This window comes from Silene latifolia, chromosome 9, assembly GCF_048544455.1.
Source record: "Silene latifolia isolate original U9 population chromosome 9, ASM4854445v1, whole genome shotgun sequence".
In the NCBI taxonomy this organism is placed as follows: Eukaryota; Viridiplantae; Streptophyta; class Magnoliopsida; order Caryophyllales; family Caryophyllaceae; genus Silene; species Silene latifolia.
The window spans coordinates 10,055,281-10,069,101 of NC_133534.1; the positions used below are offsets into that span (position 1 = coordinate 10,055,281).

General features: G+C 36.7%; 1 protein-coding gene and 1 non-coding gene across 2 annotated transcripts; both read right to left on the minus strand.

The window, feature by feature from the left end:
- Nucleotides 1–4,380: 4,380 nt before the first annotated feature.
- On the minus strand, nucleotides 4,381–5,774 carry LOC141600570 (uncharacterized). The gene is made up of 2 exons (XM_074420812.1): nucleotides 5,684–5,774; nucleotides 4,381–4,835 (listed from the first exon to the last, which is right to left on the minus strand). Exons 1-2 carry the CDS (start codon nucleotides 5,772–5,774, stop codon nucleotides 4,381–4,383), a joined length of 546 nt encoding a protein of 181 aa, XP_074276913.1.
- Nucleotides 5,775–10,131: 4,357 nt separating this feature from the next.
- LOC141603376 (small nucleolar RNA R71) lies at nucleotides 10,132–10,238 on the minus strand. Its single transcript, XR_012525256.1, has one exon. It is a non-coding gene; the product is annotated as a small nucleolar RNA R71 (small nucleolar RNA).
- Between the last annotated feature and the right edge of the window lie 3,583 nt (nucleotides 10,239–13,821).

Here is a 13,821-nt window from a genome sequence, read left to right on the forward strand (position 1 = left end):
AAAATATTTGGGGAAAATTAGGTTGAAAGGATGAAATAGGAGAAGTAAGTGAACAATCGCAAAAACTAAAGTAATAGATGCGGGGGCAAAATCGTCACTTCATAATTTTTTTCGCCTGAAAATGGTGTTGGGTGCAAAATATAAACTGAGCTATTAATTTGGGTCTAATTAAAAAAAAAATAACGTGAGAGAAAATGTAAAAAATGTGGATTAAGCATGTGTGTAATTGATAATTTACTTCTACAAAAAAAAATATTTGTCTAAAAGTTTTTGGGTAAATTGATATAACGCTACTTTTCAAATTTTACTAGTGTAACACCCGTGAAAATTCACGGGATTGTTACCAACTTTTATAAATGAATTTATTTGTAAAATAAATGCTACTATTCAATTAATATTATTATTACTTTATTTATTGTCGCGGATAATATTGTTAATTTTACTACTAATTATGTTATTACTATCATTTTAACTACTCTTAGTACAACTATTATTAATTTCACTATTCACGTTTCTTTTACTGTTATTTTTGCTACTCTCGCTTGTATTATTGCTATTTTCACTACTCGGTTGCTTAGTATAATTAATCTCATTAATGCATGTTAAATAATGAACTAATTCCAAATTGTATAGCAGTATAGATCTTGAACTTGAAAATAGAGCGTAAATGTGTTAACAATGAACATCAAACATATAAAAAGAAAAGCTCGAATCTTATAAGTTTGATTCAGAAAAGCTTGGATCTTATAAGTTTAGATCCTATTAATTTCATAAGTTTAGACCCTGTAATTTCCGTTCAGAAAAGTTCAGCAAAATTAAGTCCAAAAGAACATGGCCTTATAGTATATGAATTGAACTTAAACTGATGAGTGAGTTAAAATATATTTTGGAAAATATCCAAAAATACGGTCAAAGACTCGGGAGAAAGGAACATACATAAGACGTAGTACCTCATTGAACTGGTGATATTACGTGAAATGTATAATCCACTTACTAAGTTCTGTCATAGAGACAAAAAAAATCATTGGAAAGGAAAAAAAACACAAATCCTTATTTAATACGAATGAGAAGTCTCTTTTTTAAGAGAGATTAACTGGAAAAAACAAATTACAGAAAGTATTGGCTACTCCATCCGGTTTTGTAACTCATATTCACATTTTTCAACATTGACTTGATCATCATACGCCTAGTTTCCATTCTCTTTGTTTTGCTCATCATATCAAATCCCCTAACACTAAATTTCTTTCATGTTGACTACAAAACTCGTTTATTATCGAATATTGTCTGCGTATTTCCTTAATTTGGATTTTTTTCTGAGATTATTATTACTTTGTTAATGTTAATTTGTTTTAATTAATGTTTGTTTTAATTAATAATTTGGTGATGGAAATTTGGTACTTCGTACTTGAAGTTTTACCATGATGATTAGCAAAACTGTGACTGGACTTATGAAGTTCTAAAGAACATTGATAATTTATGCTTTCATAATTTTTTTAGAAAGAATTTTATTGTTCACTCAAAAATTTCCGTCCTTGATTTTCTCCCATATTATTATCTCCATCTTTCATCATCAACTTTCTTTTGATTTTATCTAAATCTATTGGTATAGTCTAGATATTGAATGTATGAATCGTATGATTATAGAGATGGTTGAGACTTTGATGTTAAACAAAACACAAAATAATTTACATATATGTATGCATCACTGTAATTATGGAGGATATAGTTAATAGTTGATGTTGTATTCAAGTACACTTTTCATTGGTCTTCTGCTTTGGAGATTGAGCGTTCTTTGGCAAGATTTGTTTGTTTTCCAAGGTTCATAGAAAAACGTCATTTCGGTAGATGGAGAGACTATTTTTGTTTCACTCTTTATTGATGAAAGCCAATTGAATATTTTGCCCCCATTTTTGTAATGAATAATTAATCTGAATGAATTTTTGGACCAATTTGTCCAATTAAGGAGAAAGCTCCAAAATGGATTTTCTTGAACCTCATTGTGCCACATCAGCAGGAAAAGACTTTTCTTTAAGTAATATAATGATATAATGATACCCAACATAATTTTTTTTAAAACTTATACCACAAATACCCAAATTTTATAAACTTAATACCAACTGGCAACTTCGGTGATAAAAACAAACGGATTACGGCAAAATTCGAATTTTACCCACTAATTGTAATATTCCTTGCGTAAGGTTTTGCGGTGATATGGCTTTAGCCTTGTCAGTAATATATTTATATAAATATATAAGTTTCTTAAAATTATATGTCTAAATAGTAAAAGTAATTCCGTTAGTAGTAAAAAGATTTGTAGTAATCACTCTTTTGAATAGTTAAAGTAACAATATTAGCAACGAGCGGGGACAGTAGAAGTAATAGAAGTAACAACGGGGTAGTGAAATTATCAATATTAATGCGGCAGTAGTGAAAGTTACAATAATTACAGCAGGAGTAGTGAAAGTAACAATAGTAATAAGGAATGTAATAAAATTAATCATACTAACAACAAAAGAAAGTATATATGAACAATTAGCTAACCAATAGATATAAGTAAAATATTAATCTCAGGAGTAGTGAATTTGTCTCATAAATTATTCGTAATTTTAAGATATGTCATAGAAAAGTATATTAATGATAAATTTATGAATTATGCAATTTTAATGTAATGTTATCTAATTGAAAATAAATTTTAATGTTAAATAGAGGTAGTCCGGGCAGGACCGGGCACCAATACTATTAGCTAATTAAAGGTGCAATTATGTTGTTGAAAGTTATATGATCGGTCGACTCAAATATGCCCTTTAGATCTAAACTTAACATGCGGTCGCTATAATTAAGTTAGTCTATTCAATTGTCGCAGCCTATATTAGTCTTAACCCGGTCAGCGATAATCTTAATTTTTAAGACTAATTAACTAATCTTGCCACAAATTAATCAATTAGATTCGGGACAACAATCGAACAACTAAAACCAATTTAACTATTAATTCATTAATTAAACCCCCTAACAACCTAGATCACCTTTCACCCTAGATAAAGAATTTAGCTACTCATATTAACTATAATTGAAAACATGTGAAAGATGAACAAGAAAACAATAATGAAATTGAATACTTGAATTAATAATAACTAAAGAAAGAATAACAATTATCGTAAGTAAATAGCGTAGATCCGAAAGCAATGCGTAGTAAAACTAGATCTAAAATTTTTGTAAGAGTTTAGATGTAAATAAAACGTAAAATAATAATAATAGGGCACGAACTTCCTATTTATACAATTATACTAAACATAAACCGATTTTAGAAAGTTTTGCGGAAAGTGCAAAAAGCGTTGGACACTCGATCTAGTGTTGTAACACTCGATCGAGTGTTTTATCAGGACTCAATCTATAGTTGTAACACTCGATCGAGTGTCTTCCGTTTCGAGCTTATTCTTCTTCATGCTTTCTCTTCTTTTGTTCTTCATTCTTCTTGATTCTCGTGTCATTCTTTCTTCCTATTTCTATCTTGCTGACTCCGTGGTACTCTATATCAATCATTTGTCCCTTGAATACATCCAATCTACATTAAAACACCAAAAGGCGGAAGTATCGACATTCTAAAGTAAACGACATATAAACAACGTACTATAGCACAAAACCGTCTCAAATGCAACTAAGGGGAGGCATAAATGTATAAATAACTGTGACTCATCATCTGCTTCCCTGCTTGGATAAAGAATCATTCCCGTCTGCGTGCCTGGGATCTAAGGGTCGGTCCACACACAAGTACTCATCCCATCACCCACACGCCTTCTTGTCCCCAAACGAATCACCTCTATCTCTTCTCAAATACCCCTCCATGTGTAGCTCGGATTATTACCCAAATCTGGTCGTAAAAAATTCTCATACGGGCAATATTTGCCACCACGAAACCGAACCATAAGACTCGATCGATCTGTTAAGAATCTTCATGCTTGGTTTCACAGTAATGCCATATTGAAGTGGTGGAAATCCCTGAAGCCCAACCATCTGAAACACTTCGGTTTACACAATTCTGACCATGCAGTCCATGGTATCTTACCCCCTCCAAATGCGGTACTAAATCCTGCTTTTTCTTAAAATTTAAAATAAAGGGCCTCTGAGAACGATTGTACTTTGTTAAATAGGGTACAACCTGACTGGAATGACCACCCTCGGTCTGTGGTTTAAGTAGACTCATTAATTCATATTCCATTGCAGGAGAGGAATGAAATATTAGACCTTAAGGGAGAACGAACAAGCTTGGATACGAGGGGCGAAGCGAATGACTTGACACAAGGAGAGGATGGTTCGCCCAAGCACAGCAAGTGGCCGACATTTCAGATCAAAAGTCAAATGACTCACTCCTGTCTGCAACTCCTATAATGCTAATTCAGTCATAAGCATAAGCACAAGAGCAGGCCCCTGCCTCTGAAGTTGGGACATAATAGATCGCAATTCGTCACAAAAATATGTCGTAAGTTTGAAGACACTCATAGCATAAGTCGAAATTGATTGGGCTACCGCCTTTATCAATAACTCTCGTCCTGCCTTCGAAAATAATTTTCCGCCAACCTTGTAACTTCTTAAAAGCTTATCCCGTATAACTGTTGCCACAACCTTCCTCGAATGACCCACAATAGTAGGCGGGCCCAAATATTTCTCATGCTCCTCGACAACCCGCACCCCTAGGCAACCAACCACCACATCTCTATCCGACATCCGCGTCCCACGGCTGACACTGACCGTGGTCGTATCATAATTCACTAGTTGCCCTGGCGCATAAGCATACTCCCCCAAAATGGCCTTGACACGCTCGGCCTCCTCCCTCCTTGCTTTAACAAAGAAGATACTATCATCAGTAAATAGCAAATGTGAAACCGTAGGAGCATTATTAGCAATTTTAATGTTGCGTGCCCCTCTCAACAGCCAGTATCAACAAACATGATAGCACTTCCGTACAAAGAATGAACAAGGAGATAACGGATCTCCATGTCGTAGCCCTTTACATATACAAAACTCTTTCGAAGGTTTCCCATTAACAAGCACCGAAAAAGTGACTAGCGACACGCATAACATCACCCTCTCAACCCATCTCCGCTCAAAGCCATCTTCAGCAAAACCCTTTTCGAGAAAAAACCATTCTACCCTATCATATGCTTTCGACATATCTATTTAAGCGCTATATGACCATTTTTATTCTTGGAATTCTTCATAAAATGGAAAAGCTTAAACGCAGCAAGAATAATATTACCAGTAATTAGTCCCCCAGGTGTAAAAGCACTTTGATTACACGACACAATTTCCCCCAGAAAAAGCTTAATCCGATTAGCTAAGACTTTCAACACCAACTTAGGACATTACATAGACTAATTGGTCAAAAATAAACACATTTTATTAGCTGCTTTCTTCTTTGGTATTAAAAAAATATGGGTTTTTATTCATACCTGCCGAAAACAGCGCCCCGCGTAAGATATTAAGAACAATACGTACCACTAATTTTCCAACGATATGCCAATAGGTTTGATAAAAAAGACCATTCATATAATTGCGGAGTGGAGCTTTCAACAGATGCATCTGATTTAGCGTTGTCACCACTTCTTCATCGCTGTACTCACACCGCAACATATCATTCATTTTTTCTCCACACCATCAAGTAACTCCCCAAAATTCATTGGCTGACCTGAAGTAAAGAGCTCCTCGAAGTATCCTTTCGCAACTCCAGTAATCGCCTCAACTCCTACATGCTCTCGGCCCTCCTTATCAACTAACATAGCTATATGGTTTCTTTTCTTGTGTTGTCCTACATTTCAGTGAAAATATTTAGTATTACGATCTCCCTCCTTACGTCACAGTGCCCAAGACTGTTGTCTCCAAACAACTTCCTCCTGACTCAGCAACTTTGCAATATCTTTCACCACCTGAGCTTATGGCATTAAAAAGAGGTCTAATGATTGCCATTAAAAGAAAGATCCCGAGACTGCTAACGGGCTCCTTGTTGGTTGCTAATGTAATGTAGATGGATTTGTCTTACCCGTCGGCTCACTCGCATTTGATTCAAATTTGTAGGGCATTCAATGCGGACACTCAATGACAAGTGAGGATCAATCATGTATACCGTGAGGCTAAGAAATGCGTTGATTGGATGGCGAACCTTGGAGTATAATTTCCGCACAAGCTATGCCGAGTGGATCACACTAACATGCCGTTTGAACTATTTCAGCTAATTCAACAAGATATGGGAGTAGTGGCTTGGCCTCGTTTCGTTCCGATATTTCCTTTTTGATGTTGTGCATTTTTTCGCTTTTTGTAATTTGGATTAATTCCGGTTCAATTTACCAAAAAAATGGGTTTATATACGTGGTACCCTCGAGTTCTTTCGAATTTTACGCGGTACCCCTAAACTTAGTAAAATGTTTTTAAAATACTCAAATTACTAAAAATCAAGTTTATAAACAGTTAAATTTTGTGAAAAAAATGTGTGTATAATTAAGTAGACGATATTTATATTAATGGAATGATAAACTAAAGCGAAAAAACAATCAAAAATATATAAACTAAATATTTAAAAGTGGCGGATTAAAACATGTTGGGTATTGTAAGATAGATTCATGAAGTTTAGGGACAAGGAGTATCATGTAAAATTGAAGAACTACAAGGGTAGCTTAGAAAAACCTTACAAAAATAAACTACCTATAAAAGCAGTCTGCTTCTCTTCCACGCTACCAATTCTCCACCCTACCACTCTCCAGATGAATTTCCTCCTCCGCCAAACTCTACAGCGCGCCAATCGATTCACCATCTTGATAATGTTTGTGATTCTGTGATAAAAAGTTTCCGATTCTTTCAATTGGAGTTATATTTCGTTTCGTAATGTTTAGGAAGATTATTAGGATCGATTTGAGTTCAGTTAAATCTCGCATTTGGAGTAATTATATTGTCAGAATTGTCGTTTCGTTTTTGTTTCGTGTTTTCGAAATCGAATTCAGTTGAAACTGTAGTGATGAATAGCATTTTAGTCACTTTTTACCCCGCATTTATATCTTATTCCGACTCGATTTTGTGTTCTTAATTGTCTAATAAGCTCATTTATTTACTAATTTATAATAATTAGTCGTATTAGTTATATTTAATAATTAGTCGGTTTTATATAATATTAGTATTATTAACATTATTTTATTATTATATTAATTTAATGTGTAGGGAAGGCGGAATAATAAAGAGGGATTCGAGTCAAGCGCAATTTGAGACGGAAATTAAGGAACAAATTGGATCGAGACGGAAACAAGACGGGTCAAGGTAGAGTCAAAGGAAGGTGATGGAAAGAACCACATAAGCAAAGTCAACTCCTGACTTTAGGAACAGAGCAACAACCTTTCGTCCCTGCACTCCATCACCATTAACAACCCATCACCATTAACAACCCAACACCATTTCGTTTTTCTCGCTATTCACCATCACCTTCATCATTCATTAACATCATTCTTCTTCATCATCAATTCATCACCTCGCATTAAACCATCATCAAACCACCATTTCAGCAGCCGCAATTCGCCATCTCCATTAAAACACCTTCACCACCATTATTCAACACCTCCTCCATAAGCTCACCTACATTCCTTCATCCTCCTTCTTCATTAATTCGCATTCCATCAACCACCATGGACATTGTCTCCGTGTTCAGATTCGAACTCGGGATCGAAACCGAGCTTTTATGAAGCTTCGTGCTCCATGTCGGTGCCCGCGATCGACTCCATCAACCGGCAGAACACACCCAATTTGTTCTCCTTTTTGTGATGGCCTCGCTACGCAGTATAGGGACCCCAAAGCCGTCTAGCCTAAGCAAAACGCACCAAATCAACATTCTCGCATCAAATTGTGCTCTATGCGGCCCCCGGCTGCCCGACAGGCCGCATAACGCACACCCATCCTTTTTCTCGCTCTTTCTTCAATGGCCTCGCCGCCGCATCAAGCCCGCCGCACGGTGGACGGCAAAGCACCTCTGCTGCGTTTTACTCGTGTTTCCCTTCCCCTTTTTCCTTTTTTTCTTTTGTTTTTGAATTGATTTGTCTGGGATGTAATTTGTGTCGATGAGTTTGGTAGTTAGGATTAGAGTCATTATTATTATTATTATTATTATTATTATTATTAGTGTCATAATTATTAGTAGTAATTAGTATAAAAAGACTACCCCTTTACTTACATTAGCTACCACATGATTACTACCCTTAGAAATTAGAATAGAAATTAGATTAGTTCATCCTTCTCTCTCAATATTGTAGAACCCTAATATTTACTCTCTCCTTTTCATTCAATAAAATTTGCAATCTTTCTTTAATTATTAGTTTAATTCTTCCTTTGTTTATGCAAGTTCTTCATCCCTCATTAGTATACAATTAGTATTTTGGGTTGTATTTGAAGATTAGAAGAAATTCATTCTTCCATTATTATCCAAGATTGTTACTTTCCTCTTTGTTGGTACAATTCTCATCTTTTGTTTACATTATTTTCATTTGTTTACATTTCATATGTTGTTTAATTGTTATTCATCAAAAGTATTAGTCTTTATCATGTTTGCAATGTTTACTTGTATTTTGTTGGAATTTGTTGGTAATTTCTCACCCATGAACATGAGTGAGTAGTCTTATCTAAGGTCATAGGGGGAATTTGGGTAATTAAGGGGATGAATTTGGGTTGTTAACCTTTTGAATTGGGTGATTATGTGGTTTCTACTCTTAATGCATTTGAAGTGTTTGTGGAAATGCCTCAATGAAAATTGGACATTTCATTAACATGTTTGGCTTACCTTGGTGCATTGTGCTATTAGATAGTTTTAGAAGTGCTTATAGATGAGTTTTAATGAAAGTTAGAACCTCTCTTTGATGCATTCGATCCGTCTTGGTGCTCATGCTATTGGGTAGTCTCTATGCTTAATTTGTATTTAGTTCATCTCGATCAAGTGACAACTTATTGAGGAGCTTAAGGTGACTAAGAAATTAGTCTTAAACCCTTGACCACTATTATTACCCTTCTCTTGTTAGACCTTGTTTCTCCCCCTAATTGCCCTTTGTGAACCCAAAGACCTTAGCCTTCCATCAATTGAATACAATTCCATTTAGTTTAATTTAACTTGTTTGCATCTTAGTTTTAGATAAATCAACATCTTATTTTTATTTGGCTAAACTAAAGACTTAAACAAACCTAGTATCTAACCCCCGCCATCTTCGTGTTCGACACCCGAATAAATACTACTTTTATTTGGTTTTATAAATTGTTTTTGATTGGGAAGTGACGGCAAATCCCTACATCAAAATGGCGCCGTTGCCGGGGATGGCGTTAGGTTATGCTTAGTTAGTTAGAGTCTTAGACTTAGTCTTTACTTGTTGTTTGCTTGTTTGTGTAGCTTGTGTGCTTCTTGTAGAGTGTGTGTGATTTTTGCCTTACCCTAGTGTGTAAAAGCACTAGGAGTCTTACGGTTTGTCAAGTTGTATGCCTAGGAGGAACCACCAAGCTTTGCTATTTGACTCCGATCCCGAAAGGCTTTTTAGAGCCTTAAGGAATAGGACCATTGCAAGGGTTATAACCTCTTCTCAAGCAACCATAAACCAAGCAAATCCACCCATCCCACCTCTCATTGAAAACACAACTCAACAACAACCAAACATTACAATTGAGCCTTCAATAGAAAATCCATTTCACAACTTCCAACTTCCAAATAATCCACCTCAAACACCACCTTCTCATATACCAAATCCACCACCACCACCAATGGCTTTACGTGACCATAACCGTCCTAACCACAATGATGCTTGTGACCCTATCAATTTTGGCACCTTGGCCCCAAACAACTTTGAAATGCATCCCGCCCAAGTCGGGTTAATTGAGAAGGACTTGTTCGGGGGTCATATTGAAGAGGATGCCCATGCTCATCTCCGGAAGTTTAAGAGGAAAGTTTCAATGATGAAGAAGAATGGGGTGTCCGAAGACACCTTGAGAATGATGTTGTTCCCGTTTTCATTGACGGGCAAAGCGGACCGATGGTTGAACGTCCACCCACCGGATACTTTCACTACTTGGGATGCTTTGGCTAAAGCATTCATGGCCAAGTATTACCCTTCCTCCAAGACCGCGATGCTCCGTAATGAGATCCATACGTTCCAACAAGAGGATGGGGAGTCCTTGGGTGAAGCTTGGGACCGTTATCAAGACTTGATAGCAAGTTGCCCCCACCATGGAATACCGGAATGGTACATCACTCAAACATTCTTCCAAACTTTGTTACCGAGGACTAAGGAGATGGTAAATGCCTCCGCGGGGGGAGGATTTGATCACTTGAGTGATGAAGAGGGCACGACATTGATCAAGAAAATGGTAGATTCGGAAGCAAACTATGGTTCTAGAGGAAACATGCTAAGAAGGAATGGGAAGTTTCCTAAGGAAAACTCCTCCAACTCCGAGACAAATGTCAAGCTCGACTTACTCACAAAACAATTTGAGAAGTTTCAAAGAAATCAAGTGCACCAAGCCGCAACCTCACATGGGGCACCCATGGAGGAAGTGGCTCAAGTCTCAAGTTGTGAACTTTGTGGAGGAAGTGGTCACACATATGATTTGTGTGCCAACAATTACAACAACTTTGATGGGAACAATGTGCAAGAGGTGAATGCTTTCCAAGCATTTAACAATTTTTCCAACCGTCCACCTAGACCCTCATTCAACAACCACCAAGGATCCAACCAAAACTTTGCCAACCAATATCAAGCATATCAAGATTATAAGGGTAACCAAGGGAACCAAGGTAATCAAAACTTCTACCAAGGAAACCAAGGAAACCAAGCTAACCAAGGGTTTGGCCAAGGATTCAATCAATGGAACAACAACAATGGGTTCAATCAAGGATACAACAATAATCAAAGGTACAACCAAGGGCAAAATCAAGGGTTCAATCAAGGGTACCAAGGGAACAACCAAAATTCCAACTTTAAAGATCAAGGATATGGTTTTTCTCTTCCAATTTCCAACCAACCTTTCAACCAAGAGCCACCACCCCAAGCAAGCAATACCATGGGAGATGATAAATATGAAAACTTGGTGAAGTTGATAGGGGATTTGGCAAGTAATACCCAACAACAAATCAAGAGTCTTGAAGCTAAAATGGCTTCCCAAGCTCTCATGAGTTCTCAAAAACCACCGGGTGTATTTCTAAGACAAGGGCAAAATCCAAGGGACCCTATGAAGTCTAAGGAAGTTAATGCTATCATGGTTGGAGTTGAAGAGGAAAGAGAAGAGTCATTTGATTTGCCGAGTCAAGAGGAGTTATCTTACACTACTCCCCTTTCCATGGCTATGGAAACATTCCAAGAAGTTGACCGTGAGCCCGAAAAAGAGAGCATAGAAGACTATGTGCTTGAGCAAATAATGACAATTCATGGTACAAGCTTGGATGTTGAAGTTGACCCGGGTAAGGGAGAGATGATTATGACTTCACCAACCACTATGAGTGAAGAATTTGTGCTTGAAGAAATTGTGAAATCACCAAATGTGATGGTAGAAGTTGAGAAGAGCCCGGAAGAAGAAGAGATGGTCATGGTAGAAGAACACTCTTTGGCCAAGCAAGAAGAAGTCATTTCTAGAAGAGTGGACATTAGTAGACATGAGCTTGATGCCTCAAGTGAAGAGTGCAATGTGGTCAAGTCTAAAGTAATTCCCGTCAAACTTGATGACCCCGGGAGTTTCTCAATTCCATGTACCGTTGGTGACCAAAAGGTGGATAGTGCTTTATGTGACTTAGGGGCAAGCGTGAGTGTCATACCACTTGCCCTTGTGAAGAGGTTGAATATTTCAAGCTTAGCCCGCACTTCCATTACAATCAAACTTGCCGATGGAACAATCAAATCTCCAAATGGGATTCTCAAGGATATCATGGTTCAAATTGGTAAGCTTTCAATTCCTACCGATTTTGTTGTATTGGACATCCCTATGGGAAGACGCTCTCGTGTCATTCTTGGTAGGCCATTCTTGGCCACGGGAGGAGCCGTCATAGATGTCAAAGAGGGACAATTGTCATTCAAACTTGGGAAGGAAAAAGTTGAATTCAAGCTACCACATGCTTCAAAGAAAACCGTGGTTCAAACCATGTTTGCCGTGGAAACATTAGAACTCCATGAGAATGAAGATGAGAACATGGAGCTTTTAATTTCTTGTGAGCCGAAAGTTGATGATGAGCCACCGGATAAGTTCCTTGAAAAAGAAGTGAATGCTAAAGATAAGTGTGGGGAAATGGGCAAGACTTGGGAAACCGAGTTCAATTCTAGCACCAATGCCCCTCCAAAATCAAAACCGGGAATTGAAAAGAAGAAGCCAAAAAGATGGAGAAAGAGATCAAAAGGTAAAAGGGTATGTGACCCTAATTTTGACAAAGAGACTAAGGTAAAGCTTGAAGAAGAAATGAACCGAAAATGGCAAGAGATTCAAGATGCCATGAGTAAGTTGCATGACTTGATGATGAAGACCAAGGGGTCGTGTGTTATTGACTCTTGTGTTGAAGGTGGAAGGTTGATGGGATCTCGGGATATTGATCCCGGTTGAATGAAGACTTTTGAATGAAGAGGTTTGGTGGAGTTACTTAAGAACCACCACAATGTATATATTCTTCTCCTCTTTAATTAAGTCTTTACCGCATTTTGCATTTAGTAACATGATTAGAAAAGGAGCTAATCCAAATTAGCTCTCTTTGCATTCATATAGTATAGTTGCATCATATTTCAATTCCGCATATAGAATAGATCATGCATTGCATACCTTTTTGAAAACCACTAAAAATTTGAAAAATCAAAAATCACCAAAAACATGTATTTCATTTCCGAATTTCCTCCACACATTGATTTCCATTGAGAATATGTAAATAAATAAGTGTGGGGAGCAAATTCCATCATTTTAAAAATCCAAAAACATGTTATTTACTTTCAAATATAAAAAAAAAAAAAAAATTCCAAAAACATGTTCCTTAATTTCGAAAAATTCAAAAACCACCAAAAATATGTTGTTTATTTTTCCTATTCTCTCCCTATATTTTGTTCCATTGAGGACAATGTAAATTTCAAGTGTGGGGAGGGAAATATCCACTTTGTGAATATTTGTTTATATCTGTATATACCTTTAAATGTGATAAAAATACAAAAATGCCTAAAAATTGAAAAATTTCAAAAATTTCAAAAATATTGCATTGTTTATATTATATATATTGCATTTGTCCTAACCATTTTGATAGGCAACACATGAATCATCGGAGAAGACGCTTGGTAAAATTCTTCCAATTCTTTTCTCCTTTATCCTTCCTTTTCTTTTTGTATATATAAGCATGGAGGAGGACGGGATATGTGATGTGGGTGTTCCTTTTGGGAACCGTTTTGGATATGCGTGTGTTGTTGATGTGTTGTTAGGACTAGAACTTGTATGCATTTAGATTAGACATGAATATATGTGTTCACTCTTGCATTCACGTAGTTTGTTCATATGTTTAGTTGCATTTCATACACGTTGCATCTCGTATGTAAATAGTTGCATAAGGAGTCTAAATGTGGAGGGTATATGTCGTCAATGATGATAATTGTTTTGCCCGTGTCATTTCCCTCTTGATAGCTCGTGCCTTTTGATGACACATGTTAGGGTTTTTGCTTGCAAAAACCCGGAAGTCTAGCTTAACAACCAAGTAACGACCACCTTGTGAGACCGTATTAGGCCCGAGACTTGACCTAGGTCCGATATAGCTACTAAAATGTGAGGATAGAGCCTCCATATGGCCGGTCCATCAAACCGGTC